This window comes from Balaenoptera musculus, chromosome 9, assembly GCF_009873245.2.
Source record: "Balaenoptera musculus isolate JJ_BM4_2016_0621 chromosome 9, mBalMus1.pri.v3, whole genome shotgun sequence".
In the NCBI taxonomy this organism is placed as follows: Eukaryota; Metazoa; Chordata; class Mammalia; order Artiodactyla; family Balaenopteridae; genus Balaenoptera; species Balaenoptera musculus.
Window position 1 is genome coordinate 87,471,218 of NC_045793.1, and position 15,877 is coordinate 87,487,094.

At 37.8% G+C, this 15,877-nt stretch overlaps 1 protein-coding gene across 6 annotated transcripts in view; it reads left to right on the top strand.

The window, feature by feature from the left end:
• FAM185A (family with sequence similarity 185 member A) overlaps positions 1 to 15,877 on the top strand; it is a 66,560-nt gene that overhangs the window by 50,169 nt on the left and 514 nt on the right. The window contains exon 8 of one of the 6 annotated variants that reach the window (XR_005021241.1): positions 15,197 to 15,296. The exons of 3 other annotated variants lie outside the window; for them this stretch is intronic. Coding sequence is in view for 1 of the 3 variants with exons in the window: in XM_036863668.1 (XP_036719563.1) it covers positions 15,173 to 15,183 (11 nt within the window). In the remaining 2 variants the exon portion in view is untranslated. Of the gene's footprint in view, positions 1 to 15,172; positions 15,297 to 15,877 lie in introns of those variants that run through there. 2 more of the 6 variants (XR_005021240.1, XM_036863668.1) reach the window with 2 other exon arrangements.

Consider the following 15,877-nt stretch of genomic DNA (forward strand, 5'->3'; position numbering starts at 1 on the left):
CAAACTTAATATATTTGAAAACAAATATTATCTTTTCCTAGCCTAGTTCCTCTTCCACCTGTCATCTCTATTTTCCTTTGTTTGTTCTGTCAGTCCCTCAGCAAACATTTATTGAATTGGGTACTGCTAGAAACTAGGAGTGCAAAGATAAGATAATAAAGTATGGTCTCTCTGCCATCTAAGGAGGTTACATCCTAGTGAAGCAAGACAGACAAACCAGTGAATACAATACAATAAATGTTATAATAAAGGTATGTACGTGGTACTGTGAGAGCATGGAGGTGGCACATCTAAATTATACTAGCATTGTGAGTTTGAGGAAGTGAGACAAGTCCAATATAGCTAGAGTGTAGCGAGTAAGGGGCACAGTGGCATAAAAGGAGGCTGGAGAGTTCGAAAGGGATCAGATCATATAGGGCAGATTTGGCTTTCATACTCAGCGCTTTGCAAAGGCACTGAAAGGTTTTAATCTGGGGTTCATATAATCAGATCTGTGTATTAGGAAGATCACTGAATGTTGAGTGGGGAAGAATTGGAAAGGACAATGGTGGATGAAGGAAAAGTTAATTTTAATTAGCAGGTTACTGTAGTAATTCAGGAGAAAGAGTTCAGCGGCCTGGACTCCACAGTGATCTATTTTAAACTAAACAAATGAATAAATAAGCCTTGGATAAATTTTGATGGAAAAAATTGATATAGGTATACCTCATTTTATTGTACTTTGCTTTATTGCAGTTCACAGATACAATTTGTGTTTTTCACAGATTGAAGTTTTGTGACAACTGTGCATGGAGCTTGTTTATTGGCGCCATTTTTCCAAGAGCATTTGCTCACTTTGCATCTCTGTATTTCGTTTTGGTAATTCTCACAGTATTTCAAACTTTTAAAATTATTATTATATTTGTTTTGTTGATATGTGGTCAGTGGTCTTTGATGTTACTCTTGCAGTTATTTTGGGGCACCATGAACGACGTCGCCCGTATAAGACATCAAACTTAATTGATAAATGTTCTATGTCTTCTGACTGCTCTACTGATTGGCTGGTCCCCTGTTTCTCTCCCTCTCCTCAGACCTCCCTATTCGCTGAGACACAAAAATATTGAAATAGGCCAGTGAATAACCCTACCATGGCCTCTAAGTCATCAAGTGAAGGGAAGAGTCGCACATCTCACTTTAAATCAAAAGCTAGAAATGATTAAGCTTAATGAGGAAGGCATATTGAAGCCAAGATAGGATGAGAGTTAGGCCTCATCCAGGTAGCCAAGTTGTGAATGCAAAGGAAAAGTTCTTAAAGGAAATTGGAAGTGCTACTCCAGTGAACACATGAATGATAAGAAAGCGAAACAGCCTTATTGCTGATCTGGAGAAAATTTTAGTGGTTTGGATAGAAGATCAAGCCAGCCACACCTTTCCTTTAAGCCAAAACCTAATCCAGAGCAAGGTCCTAACTCTCTCCAATTCAATAAAGGCTGAGAGGGATGAGGAAGCTGCAGAAGAAAAGTTTGAAGCTAGCAGAGTTTGGTTTAAGGAGGTTTAAGGAAAGAAGCTGTCTCCATATCATAAAAGTGCAAGGTGAAAGCAGCAAGTGCTGATGTATAAGCTGCAGCAGGTTATCCAGAAGATCTAGCTAAGGTAATTAATGAATGTGACTTCACTAAACAACAGATTTTCAATGTAGAAGAAACAGCCTTATATTGGAAGAAAATTCCATCTAGGCCTTTCATAGCTAGAGAAGAGAAGTCAGTGCCTGGCTTCACAGCTTCAAAGGACTGAATGACTCTCTGCTTAGGGGCTAATGCAGCTGGTGACTTAAAGTTGAAGCCAGTGTTCATTACCATACCAAAAATCCTACACGCCTTCAGAATTACGCTCAATCTACTCTGCCTGTGCTCTGTAAATGGAACAACAAAGCCTGGGTGACAGCACATCCGTTTACAACATGGTTTAGTGAATATTTTAAGCCCACTTTTGCTACCTACTGCTCAGGGAAAAAAAAAAAAAAAGATACCTGGGGCTTCCCTGGTGGCTCTGGTTGAGAATCTGCCTGCCAATGCAGGGGACACGGGTTCGAGCCCTGGTCTGGGAAGATCCCACATGCCGCGGAGTAACTAGGCCCGTGAGCCACAACTACTGAGCCTGCGCGTCTGGAGCCCGTGCTCCGCAACAAGAGAGGCCACGATAGTGAGAGGCCCGTGCACCGCGATGAAGAGTGGCCCCCGCTCGCCGCAACTGGAGGGGGCCCTCGCACAGAAACGAAGACCCAACACAGCCAAAAATAAATAAATAAATAAATAAATAAATAAATAAATAAATAAATAAATATTTTAAAAAATAAAAAAAAAAATAAAATAAAATTTAAAAAAAAGATTCCTTTCAAAATATTACTGTGCATTGACAATGCAGCTAGCCACCCAAGAGCTCTGATGGAGATGTACAATGATACTAATGTTGTTTTCATGCCTGCTAACACAACATCCATCCTGCAGCCCACAGATCTGGAGTAAATTCGACTTTCAAGTCTTATTATTTAAGAAATACATTTTGTAAGGCTCTAGCTGCCATACATAGTGATTCCTCTGATGGATCTGAGCAAAGTGAGCTGAAAACCTTCTGGAAAGGATTCACCATTCTAGATGCCACTAGAACATTTGTGATTATGGGAAGAGGTCAAAATAGCAACATTAACAGGAATTTGGAAGAAGTTGAGTCCAACCCTCATGGATGACTTTGAAAGGTTCAAGACTTCAGTGGAGGAAGTAACTGCAGTTGTGGTGGAAATAGCAAGAGAGCTAGAATTTTAAGTGGAGCTGGAAGATGTGACTGAATTGCTGCAATTTCATGATGAAACTTTAATGGATGAAGAATTACTTCTTATGGATGAGCAAAGAAAGTGGTTTCTTGAGATGGAATCTAGTCTCGGTGAAGATGCTAGCAGATTATTGAAATTATAACAAAGGATTTAGAATACTACACAAATTTACTTGATAAAGCAGCAGCAAGATTTGAGAGGATTGACTCCAATTTTGAAAGAAGTTCTACTGTGGGTAAAATGCTATCAACCAGTATTGCATGCTACAGAGAAACAATGAAAGGAAGAGTCAGTCAATACAGCAAACTTCGTTGTCTTATTTTAGGAAATGGCCGTATCCACTCCAGCCTTCAGCAGCCACCAGCCTAATCAGTCAGCAGCCATCAACACGGAAGCAAGACCCTCCACCAGCGAAAAGATTATTCATTGCTAAAGGGTCAGATAATGGTTAGCATTTCTTAGCAATAAATTTTTTGTTTTACTATAAACTTTTATTATATAAAAAATTTATAAAATTTTAAATTATGCTTGTAAATGGATGCTATGAGGAAGATGCATGCTTACCTCATTGGTTATTATGAAGCTCCTTAGGCCATTTCATTATTTTTCTGTTATTTGTTGCTATATCTTATACTCTAGCCCCTATTTCCTAAACCGGGAAGGACCAAATTTTAGAGCAAAGTTTATTTCCTGCCCACAGTCCAAGAATCTAGGTACTGATCAGCAGATTTCTTTTGGAGAGTAGCACATGATATACAGTGAGGTTGGGCCCCAGGTGGATCTGTAGGTTGTCTCTGATATTAGATTAAATCCGTTAAAGTAATAGTACAGAGGGACTTCAGGTAAAGACAACAGTCTCCTGTGGAGAGAGCTGTATGAACAAGTTATCGGGTTTAGAGAAACTTTTATGTTTCGTTTTGATTCCAAAACTGGTGCCCAAAAGGCCACAGACCTTATTTATCAAGTGGATGGAATAATTTGAGGTCTAGAAAATTAAAGCAGATTGCTTTTTCTATGGAGATTTCCAATCTGAAACCCAAGTTTGGAAGTAATGAGCAACTTTATATGTGAGTTGTTATTATAGGTAGCTGAGATCAGCTCTTTTGGGCCTTCCTTACAGAGCCTATGAGGCATAGAAACAGAAATACTCTCACTGCTAAGAGGTCTGGATTGTATCTGTAGCATGATTTCTGCAAGAAACCATGCCAATAAACTTTAGTTCCTGGGGCTCAGGCTTCCCACAGGGTTTGATGTGTCAGCCCTGTAATTTTATTTAATTTCCTGCTCCATGGTTTCCCTTGTTGTTGCCATCACTGATAAATAACTGTGTTGTATAATTTTTTTTGAATTTTTGAATTTTATTTTATTTATGCTTTTATACAGCAGGCTCTTATTAGTCACCAATTTTATACACATCAGTGTATACATGTCAATCCCAATCGCCCAGTTCATCACACCACCACCACCGCCCCCACTGCTTTCCCCCCTTGGTGTCCATACGTTTGTTCTCTACATCTGTGTCTCAATTTCTGCCCTGCAAACCGTTCATCTATACCATTTTCCTAGGTTCCACATATATACATTAATATATGATACTTGTTTTTCTCTTTCTGACTTACTTCACTCTGTGTGACAGTCTATAGGTTCATCCAGGTCTCTACAAATGACCCAATTTCATTCCTTTTTATGGCTGAGTAATATTCCATTGTATATATGTGCCACATCTTCTTTATCCATTCGTCTATCGATGGGCATAGAGGTTGCTTCCATGACCTGGCTATTGTAAATAGTCCTGCAATGAACAATGGGGTGCATGTATTTTTTGAATTATGGTTTTCTCTGGGTATATGCCCAGTAGTGGGATGGCTGGGTCATATGGTAATTCTATTTTTAATGTTTTAAGGAACCTCCATACAGTTATCCATAGTGGCTGTATCAATGTAGATTCCCACCAACAGTGCAAGAGGGTTCCCTTTTCTCCACACCCTCTCCAGCATTTGTTGTTTGTAGATTTTCTGATGATGCCCATTCTAACTGGTGTGAGGTGATACCTCATTGTAGTTTTGATTTGCATTTCTCTAATAATTAGTGATGTTGAGCAGCTTTTCATGTGCCTCTTGGCCATCTGTATGTCTTCTTTGGAGAAATGTCCACTTAGGTCTTCTGCCCATTTTTGGACTGGGTTGTTTGTTTTTTTAATATTGAGCTGCATGAGCTGTTTATATATTTTGGAGATTAATCCTTTGTCCGTTGATTCGTTTGCAAATATTTTCTCCCATTCTGAGGGTTGTCTTTTCATCTTCTTTGTAGTTTCCTTTGCTTTGCAAAAGCTTTTAAGTTTCATTAGGTCCCATTTGTATATTTTTGTTTTTATTTCCATTACTCTAGGAGGTGGATCAAAAAAGATTTTGCTCTGATTTATGTCAGAGAGTGTTCTTCCTGTGTTTTCCTCTAAGAGTTTTATAGTGTCCGGTCTTACATTTAGGTCTCTAATCCATTTTGAGTTTCTTTTTGTGTATGGTGTTAGGGAGTGTTCTAATTTCATTCTTTTACATGTAGCTGTCCAGTTTCCCCAGCACCACTTATTGAAGAGACTGTCTTTTCTCCATTGTATATCCTTGCCTCCTTTGTCATAGATTAGTTGACCATAGGTGCGTGGGTTTATCTCTGGGCTTTCTATCTTGTTCCATTGATCTATGTTTCTGTTTTTGTGCCAGTACCATATTGTCTTGATTACTGTAGCTTTGTAGTACAGTTTGAAGTCAGGGAGTCTGATTCCTCCAGCTCCATTTTCTTCCCTCAAGACTGCTTTGGCTATTCAGGGTCTTTTGTGTCTCTGTACAAATTTTAAGATTTTTGTTCTAGTACCGTAAAAAATGCCATTGATCATTTGATAGGGATTGCATTGAATCTGTAGATTGCTTTGGGTAGTAGTCATTTTCACAATATTGATTCTTCCAATCCAAGAACATGGTATATCTCTCCATCTGTTTGTATCATCTTTAATTTCTTTCATCAGTGTCTTATAGTTTTCTGCATACAGGTCTTTTGTCTCCCTAGGTAGGTTTATTCCTAGGTATTTTATTCTTTTTGTTGGAATGGTAAATGGGAGTGTTTCCTTAATTTCTCTTTCAGATTTTTCATCATTGGTGTATAGGAATGCAAGAGATTTCTGTGCATTAATTTTGTATCCTGCAACTTTACCAAATTCATTGATTAGCTCTGGTAGTTTTCTGGTGGCATCTTTAGGATTCTCTATGTATAGTATCATGTCATCTGCAAACAGTGGCAGTTTTACTTCTTCTTTTCCAATTTGTATTCCTTTTATTCCTTTTTCTTCTCTGATTGCCATGGCTAAGACTTCCAAAACTATGTTGAATAATAGTGGTGAGAGTGGACATCCTTGTCTTGTTCCTGATCTTAGAGGAAATGCTTTCAGTTTTTCACCATTGAGAATGATGTTTCCTGTGGGTTTGTCGTATATGGCCTTTATTATGTTGAGGTAAGTTCCCTCTATGCCCACTTTCTGGAGAGTTTTTATCATAAATGGGTGTTGAATTTTGTCAAAAGCTTTTTCTGCATCTATTGAGATAATCATATGGTTTTTCTTCTTCACTTTGTTATTATGGTGTATCACACTGATTGATTTGCGTATATTGAAGAATCCTTGCATCCCTGGGATATATCCCACTTGGTCATGGTATATGATCCTTTTAATGTTTTGATGGATTCTGTTAGTATTTTGTTGGGGGTTTTTGCATCTACATTCATGAGTGATATTGGCCTGTAATTTTCTTTTTTTGTAGTATCTTTGTCTGGTTTTGGTATCAAGGTGATGGTGGCCTCATAGAATGAGTTTGGGAGTGTTCCTTCCTCTGCAATTTATTGGAAGAGTTTGAGAAGGATAGGTGTTAGCTCTTCTCTAATGTTTGTTAGAATTCACCTGTGAAGCCATCTGGTCCTGGACTTTTGTTTGTTGGAAGATTATTAGTCACAGTTTCAATTTCATTACTTGTGATTGGTCTGTTCATATATTCTATTTCTTCCTGGTTCAGTCTTGGAAGGTTATACCTTAGTAAGAATTTGTCCATTTCTTCCAGGTTGTCCATTTTATTGGCATAGAGTTGCTTGTAGTAATCTCTTAAGATGCTTTGCATTTCTGTGGTGTCTGTCATAACTTCTCCTTTTTCATTTCTAATTTTATGGAGTCCTCTCGTTTTCTTGATGAGTATGGCTAATGGTTTACCAATTTTGTTTATCTTCTCAAAGAACCAGCTTTTATTAGTTTTATTGAGGTTTGCTATTGTTTTCTTTGTTTCTATTTCATTTATTTCTGCTCTGATCTTTATGATTTCTTTCTTTCCACTAATTTTGGGTTTTCTTTGTTCTTCTTTCTTTAGTTCTTTTAGATGTAAGGTTAAATTGTTTACATGAGATGTTTTTTGTTTCTTGAGGTAGGCTTGTATTGCTATAAACTTCCCTCTTAGAACTGCTTTTGCTGCATCCCATAGGTTTTGGATCGTCGTGTTTTCATTGTCATTTGTCTCTAGGTATTTTTTGATTTTCTCTTTGATTTCTTCTGTGATCTCTTGGTTATTTTGTAATGTATTGTCTAGCCTCCACATGTTTGTGTTTTTTACATTTTTTTTCCCTGTAATTGATCTCTAGTCTCATAGCGTTGTTGTCAGAAAAGATGCTTGATATGATTTCAATTTTCTTAAATTTACTGAGGCTTGATTTGTGACCCAAGATGTGATCTATCCTGGAGAATGTTCCGTGCTCACTTGAGAAGAAAGTTTAATCTGTTGTTTATAATTGTTATATCTTCTTCTTGGATTGATCCCTTGATCATTATATAGTGTCCTTCCTTGTCTATTGTAACATTCTTTATTTTAAAGTCTTTTTTATCTGCTATGAGAATTGTACTCCAGCTTTCTTTTGATTTCCATTTGCATGAAATATCTTTTTCCATCCCCTCACTTTCAGTCTGTATGTGTCCCTAGGTCTGAAGTGGGTCTCTGTAGACAGCATATATATGGGTCTTGTTTTTGTATCCATTCTGCAAGCCTGTGTCTTTTGGTTGGAGCATTTAATCCATTCACGTTTAAGGTACTTATCGATATGTATGTTCCTATGACCATTTTCTTAATTGTTTTGGGTTTGTTTTTGTAGGTCCTTTTCTTCTCTTGTGTTTCCCACTTAGAGAAGTTCCTTTAGCATTTGTTGTAGAGCTGGTTTGGTGGTGCTGAATTCTCTTAGCTTTTGCTTGCCTGTAAAGCTTTTGATTTCTCCATTGAATCTGAATGAGATCCTTGCCGGGTAGAGTAATCTTGGTTGTAGGTTCTTCCCTTTCATCCCTTTAAGTATATGATGCCACTCCCTTCTGGCTTATAGAATTTCTGCTGAGAAATCAGCTGTTAACCTTATGGAAGTTCCTTTGTTTGTTATTTGTCATTATTTCCCTTGCTGCTTTCAATAATTTTTGTCTTTAATTTTTGCCAATTTGATTGCTATGTGTCTCGGCATGTTTCTCCTTGGGTTTATCCCGTATGGGACTCTCTGCGTTTCCTGCACTTCAGTGGCTATTTCGTTTCCCATGTTAGGGAAGTTTTTGACTATAATCTCTTCAAATATTTTCTCGGGCCCTTTCTCTCTCTCTCTTCTCCTTCTGGGACCCCTATAATCCAAATGTTTTTGTGTTTAATGTTGTCCCAGAGGTCTCTTAGGCTGTCTTCATTTCTTTTCATTCTTTTTTCTTTAGTCTGTTCCGCAGCAGTGAATTCCACCATTCTGTTTTCCAGGTCACTTATCCATTCTTCTGCTTCAGTTATTCTGCTATTGATTCCTTCTAGTGTAGTTTTCATTTCAGTTATTGTATTGTTCATCTCTGTTTATTTTTTCTTTAATTCTTCTAGGTCTTTGTTAAACATTTCTTTTATCTTCTCGATCTTTGCCTCCATGTTTTTTCCCAGGTCCTGGATCATCTTCACTATCATTATTCTGAATTCTTTTTCTGGAAGGTTCCCTATCTCCACTTCATTTAGTTGCTCGGGTTTTATCTTGTTCCTTCATCTGACATAGCCCTCTGCCTTTTCATCTTGTCTATCTTTCTGTGAATGTGTTTTTTGTTCCACAGGCTGCAGGATTGTAGTTCTTCTTGCTTCTGATGTCTGCCCTCTGGTGGATGAGGCTATCTAAGAGGCTTGTGCAAGTTTCCTGATGGGAGGGACTGGTGGTGGGTAGAGCTGGGTGTTGCTCTGGTGGGCAGAGCTCAGTAAAACTTTAATCCGCTTGTCTGCCGATGGGTGGGGCTGGGTTCCCTCCCTGTTGGTTGTTTGGCCTGAGGCCACCCAACACTGGAGCCTACCCGGGCTCTTTGGTGGGGCTAATGGCGAACTCTGGGAGGGCTCATGCCAAGGAGTACTTCCCAGAATTTCTGCCACCAGTGTCCTTGTCCTCACGGTGAGACACAACCACCCCCTGCCTCTGCAGGAGACCATTCAACACTAACAGGTAGGTCTGGTTCAGTCTCCCTTGGGGTCACTGCTCCTTCCCCTGGGTCCCGATGCACACACTACTTTGTGTGTGCCCTCCAAGAGTGGAGTCTCTGTTTCCCCCAGTCCTTTCGAACTCCTGCAGTCAAATCCCGCTAGCCTTCAAAGTCTGATTCTCTAGGAATTCCTCCTCCCATTGCCAGACCTCCAGGTTGGGAAGCCTGACGTGGAGCTCAGAACCTTCACTCCAGTGGGTGGACTTCTGTGGTATAAGTGTTCTCCAGTTTGTGAGTCACCCACCCAGCAGTTATGGGATTTGGTTTTATTGTGATTGCGCCCCTCCTACCGTCTCATTGTGGCTTCTCCTTTGTCTTTGGATGTGGGGTATCTTTTTTGGTGAGTTCCAGTGTCTTCCTGTCGATGATTGTTCATCAGTTAGTTGTCACTGTGTGTTGTATATTTCTTAAAGTGATTTACAAATATGTGGTATTCTGAGGTCAAAAGAAAGCCTGGAACTCTCTTAAGGTAAAACATTTACCTACTAAAGAGTTGTGCACAGTGTGTATTCTTTGGGATGTATTCTGTAATGCTTATGAGATCCTTGATTCTAAGTTTCGTGCTCTACCCATATATGGCAAATTGGATAGGTGGTGAATACCTTAGATAAGATATTTCTGGGAATAAGTTGACTTCTCTGTTAAGTTTTAGACTGGGTTCATCAACTTAGATATGAAACCTCACCATTGTATATTAAGCCATTTTTAAGACCAAAAATGCATGTGGTACAAAGTCTTTTGGTCTTAAAAACGCCCCAATTTAGATGATTAGAGAGTATGAGAGATAAAGTATGTTGTCAGCCAAATGATTGTTGTTTGTCATTGTCTGCATGGTAGGGAAGGTGGTATTACTGGGTTCACTTTATTTTAGTCAAACTGGAAATGTAAAGCATAATAAAAATAAGTTCATTTGGTATCAAAATAAACTACCAAGTCAGAAGAGAGTTCTCGGCTTGTTTGTAGGCTGGAGAGTAATACATTTAATGGTATTGTGATTTATAATGGAAAACGGGTTCCTTGGTTGGAAAAGATGTTGAAATGGGACCAAGCCCATAGGATGCCACTTTTAAGAGCTAGAGACAGTATTTTCTCTCCAAACAGGCGAAAAAATCTAGTCTTTTGATTTGACTCATAGAAATAACTTTTTTTTAGAACACACTTAAGTTTTGGTTTTCTCCAAGTTTATAGCATATGGATTTGTCAGCCATGTAGGTGTGCTTCCAGATGACATGGAAGAAATTTGTTAACAGAATGAAGAATGCTATAGGTTTATGGCTGTCTGCTTAAAAATACTTTGACGGGGAGTTAATGTAGGAACTGCCTTCAGATCGTTTGTGCTTTTATGGTGTTTTTGTTTCTCCATTTTGTTAAAGTGTAAGATCCTGGGAGAGTGTTATAGGTAGACATCAGCTTTGTTTGTTAAGGTTTCCAAAGAAAGGAAGATCAGATTTTGTTTCCATTCACCTGCAAACTTTATCTGTTAAGGACAGATTGTAAATGTTAGACTTTGCAGGCTACATATGGTTTCTGTTGTTTATTCTCTTTTGTTTTGTTTTTTATAACCCTTTAAAAGCGTAGAAGTCATTCTTAGCTCTTAGGCCATTACAAACAGGCGTCAGGCTAGATTTGGCCTGTGGGCCAGTGTGCTGACCCCTAGACTAGAGATCAAAGTACAGGCCCCAGTCTTAGAGCGTGTGAATTCTGTTTGTAATGCCCAGGGTTTGTTTTTTTTTTTAATTTTTGTTTTCATGTTTATTTTGGTCATACATGAAATACTGAACCACAGCCAAATCTTACCCTGACGAAATTCTTCCCAATAATGAAGAAAAAAAGATTTGTGCACCTAAAAGTGTAATCATGTAAAATTTAAGAAGCAGTACAGCCATAGAAGATATAAGATGGCAAGCAAAAACACAAAAACTTGTTCAACATCACTAGCCATTGGTATGGTACAAATTAGAACCAGAATGAGATGCTACTACATACCTATTAGAATGGCTAAAATAAGAAATACTGATAATATCAAATGCTGGCAAGGATGTGGAGAGATTGGATCTCTCCTGCATTGGTATTGGGCATGTAAAATAATACAGCCACTCCTGAATTCAGCCTGGCATTTTGTTAAAACAGAAAGTACCATATGACCCAACAATTACTTTCCTGGGCATTTATCTTGGAGAAATGAAACTTAGTATTCACATAAAAACCTGTACACGAGTATTCATAGCTTTATTTATAATAGCCCAAAACTGGAAATGACTAAAATATACTTCTACCAGTAAATGGTCACACAAACTGTGGTATGTCCATACAGTGGAGTACTATTCAACAGTTAAAAAGAACAGTCTATTAATACACACAACTTGGATAGAACTTAAGGGCATTATGCTGAGTGAAAATGGCTTGTCTCAAAATATTGCATACTGTATGATTACATTTATCTAACATTCTTGAAGTGACAGTATTATGGATATGGAGAACAGACAAGTTGTTGCAAAAAGTTAAGAAAGGAGAGGGAAGATAAAACTATAAAGAGATATCACATAGAACTTTCGTTGTGATGATAAAACAATTCTGTATCTTGATTATAATGATGGTTATGTGAATCTATACATGTGATAAAATCTCATAAAAGTATACACAAAAACGTGTAAAAGAGTGAGTGCATGTAAAAAATGGTGAAGTCTGAGTAAGCTCTGTAGTCTAATTAATTGTATGCCAAACAATACCTATTTTTGATAATGCACAATGGTTATTATAAGGTGTCAACATTGGAGAAACTGGGTAATGGGTGCACAGGACCTCTTTGTACTATTTTTACAACTTCTTTTGAGTCTTTAATTATTTCCCAACAAGAAATTACAGAGAGCATGATGTAGGGAGGGGAAAAAAGATGGGAAGAGGGAGAAAGAGAGAAAGAAAGAAACAGTGAGGGCTTCTAGGCTAGAAGTAGAATAAAAAGGACTGACTTACCCTTCTACTTAAGCCAACAACAACAAAAATTTTTAAATAGACAAAATACATGAAAAAACAGTTTCTAAGATACTGTACATCAGGCAGTGAAAGAAAGTGATCACTAAGAGCTGAGAAACAAGCAAAATGAGTCCCTGCTTACTCCCTCGAGAGAGTCTTCAGACTGTAGTACATGGAGAAGGGACTGATGTAGAGCCCAGCAGACTCCTTGAGTTGGGGAAACCATAAGGAGAGTCCACAGAGATCGACAGCTAGAGTTTATAAAGTATCAGAAGGAATAGAACCTAATGCTTACACAAGTCCAGGAAAAATGCCTATCCCACCTGCCAGACTGGAAAATACCATAACTCATGGAGCATTGGGTAGAGCACTTAGTAGTTGGAAACAGCCCTAGACTGCGCATTCCTCCAGAACTGCCTAACAAATCATAAAAGCAAGAAATGAAAAGTTGAAATTGTTTCCAAGTACCTTAACAGCATCCCTGAACAAAGCTTGAGATTTATAGAAATACAGAAATACCTGGCACCCAACAAAATAAAATTCGCCTTGTCTGGCATCCAATCAAAGATTATCAGACATGCAAAGAGGCAAGAAATCATGACCCAAATGAAGTGAATATCAATCGAAACCTTTCCAGAAAAGACACAGATGTTAGAATTAGCAGAGAAGAAAAATACAATAGTTATTATAACTGAATTCCACATGTTGGAATAAAGTTAAGTAAGACATGGAAGATATAAAAAAAGACCAAAATTGAATTTGTAGAAATGAAAACTACAATATCTGAGGCGAAAAATACAGTGGATGGGATTAGACATAAATGGATATTTCTTGGGCAAAACTGATTAATTGCATACTTGCTCAAAACCTAGTATACTGTTGACTTTGTCATTATTCCACATAATTGAGAGAAAATATAATGATGGGCAGCATTATAACTAGCTCAAAAATATTTGCTTGTAAAAATTTGTTGTTAAGATGTCCTGGGTTGCACTTTTATCAAGGGAAGAACAGATAAAAAATGTTGACAACATTAAAATATTTGGTTATACGGGATTGTGTGTGGTGTTAGAGCTTTTGTTTATGAAAAACGTGCATTAAAAATAAGATTTCAGAGAAGTTATTTAAATGCTTTTTCAAAAGTGTATAATTTATTTTCCTAGCCAGCTGGTAAGCTTTTTGAGGGCATTACCACGTCTTTTTACATGTTTTGAACCTCCCTAAAATACTTAGCATGGTGCTTCCCATAGTGGGTGGTCAGTAGTGTTTATAATGTAAAAGAGGGAATCCTCCAACTGTGATGCACTGAAATTTAACCTGTTCCTAATAAGGCAGCACCAGAATTATCCCTCAGAATGTAAGTAAACAAAGTCTGTTATAAGGTTTGGAGTGGGGAGTGGTGGGGTGGGAGGCAGGAAGAAGCTCACCTTAGCCAAGAGGTTTAAGCCTATTTTTAAACAAGGAACAGAAATTCTGCTGATTACTCCTTAGAGCCCTATCTTTGTCCATGGCTAGTGCTGGATTAGATCAGGTGCATTTTGGGTTAAAAAATGAGTAATGCTTATCAACCAGGTATTTGGAAATCAATCAGTCAAACTTGGATATTTATATACTTGAGTAGATTTGGACATGGCAGATTTTGAGAGCAAATGCTAGAGTTTAAAAACGTGTCCTGAGAAGAAGCTTTTCTCTCACTTAAAGGAAGCCAAGGCACATGGGGATAGGTTAGTCATTTTCCATTTCTTGGTCAAAAAAATATTGTCTGATTTTCATTGGTAAAGGGGATTAAATAAGGAACAAGGTTTCTGCAGCCCCAAGTTCCAATCTCTGTTGCAAGATTTTTGTAGGAAGGGATTTATAAACTTTACAAATAAGAATTAGAGTCTCCACAGATTTAACCCAAAGTACAGAGCTTTCAGTAAATTACTTATTCACAAGATAAAGCTATTTTCCAGCAACTTAAATGGAACTTTATAAACTGTCTTGCTTGTGAGTATTGTCCCTAAGCTAAAATCATTTGTGTGTTCATTTTGTTAGTAACAGTAGTATTGTGCATGGTCTCTACTGCTGCAGAAGGAAATGGGTAGATTTGCCTTCTCTTTGTGTAAGCAAGAAACTCATGATTGAGGAGGTAAAAGATCTTAGATATTTGGGAAACCCTTACTATTGTTGATGCTTTACTATTGATATTAAAATGTGTAAAAAAATAATAGAACAACCAATATTCAGGATTACCAGTTCTTTCCTCTACGTTTATTTGAATTACTAGAAAAAGAAATTCTGTACTATACAAAAACTGTTGGGTGTAGATACCTTGAAATCCTGACCTGCTAAATGTAGTACAGGCACAAAAAGATGAACAGATTAAAATTGATAAAGTTGAACCCCTTAATGATGAAGATTAGGGGGAAAAGAGAAGCTTCTAATACAGGGATTTACTAGTTGGAATGAGAGAGATTTTAAGCAGTTTAATGAGAAGTGGGGTTGTGATGATACTGAAAATACAGCAAGAGAAGTGGAAGGAAAAAAACCTCTAGAGGAACTCATTGAATACTCTGCTGTCTTTTGGGAAAAGATCCAATGAAGATGTAGATAGACAAGATTATGGCTCAGATTAAAGGAGAGAGGCAAGAATTCACAGGAGGATTTGTATCACAAAAGCACTTGACACAAAGATTGAATGGTACAAAGCACCTTTTCAGCAGCTGGGAACATCATATGATACTAACAAAGGAGAAAACTGTCCTAGAGAAGAGAGTTGTTTCCTGATTTGTGTGCTTGGATTCAACAAAGAAAATGTATATGATGAATTGAGACAGTGTATTCACAACATTCCTCAGGTCAGATTTGACTGGTCTCTTAAGTTCAGAATTGCAGTGGAGCTCCAGAGGAGGTGTAGCATCTTAACTACCTTGATTGAAAGAAAAAACAGAACTAGAAGACTAGAGATGGGAAACAAACCAGGTGAGCTCAATGATTGCCATAGCCTATTACCTTAAGAGTGTTTCCAGGCTGCAGGGTGGGGATGGGTAACATAGGCAGAGCCCAACAGACTCACCAAGTGGAGGAGACCAGGACTGCTAGAGTTAACAAGAGAAAGTTCCAGAGCAAACGGAGGTACACAGGGTGCCCATGACTGTTCAGCAAAGTACGGATCAGCATCTGTGTGAGGAAACCACCTGATACATGCTACAATGTGAATGAACCTCATAATAATTATGCTGAAAGAACCTAGATATTTTTTAAAAGACTACGTATTGTATATTTTGTATGACTCCATTTATTAAAATCTTAGAAAATGCAACTAATCCATAGTGACACAAAGTAGATTAGTAATTATCGAGGGATTGGTGGGGGGGTGTAGAGGTGACAGGCAGGGTGGGGCATGAGGGAAAGATTACAAAGGGACACAAGGAAACTTTTAGTAGTGATGGATATGTTCATTATCTTGATTGAGGAGATGGTTTTGCAGACTTTTACATATGTAAAAACTTATTACATTACATACTTTAAATACATGTATTATTTTGTCAATTATACTTAAA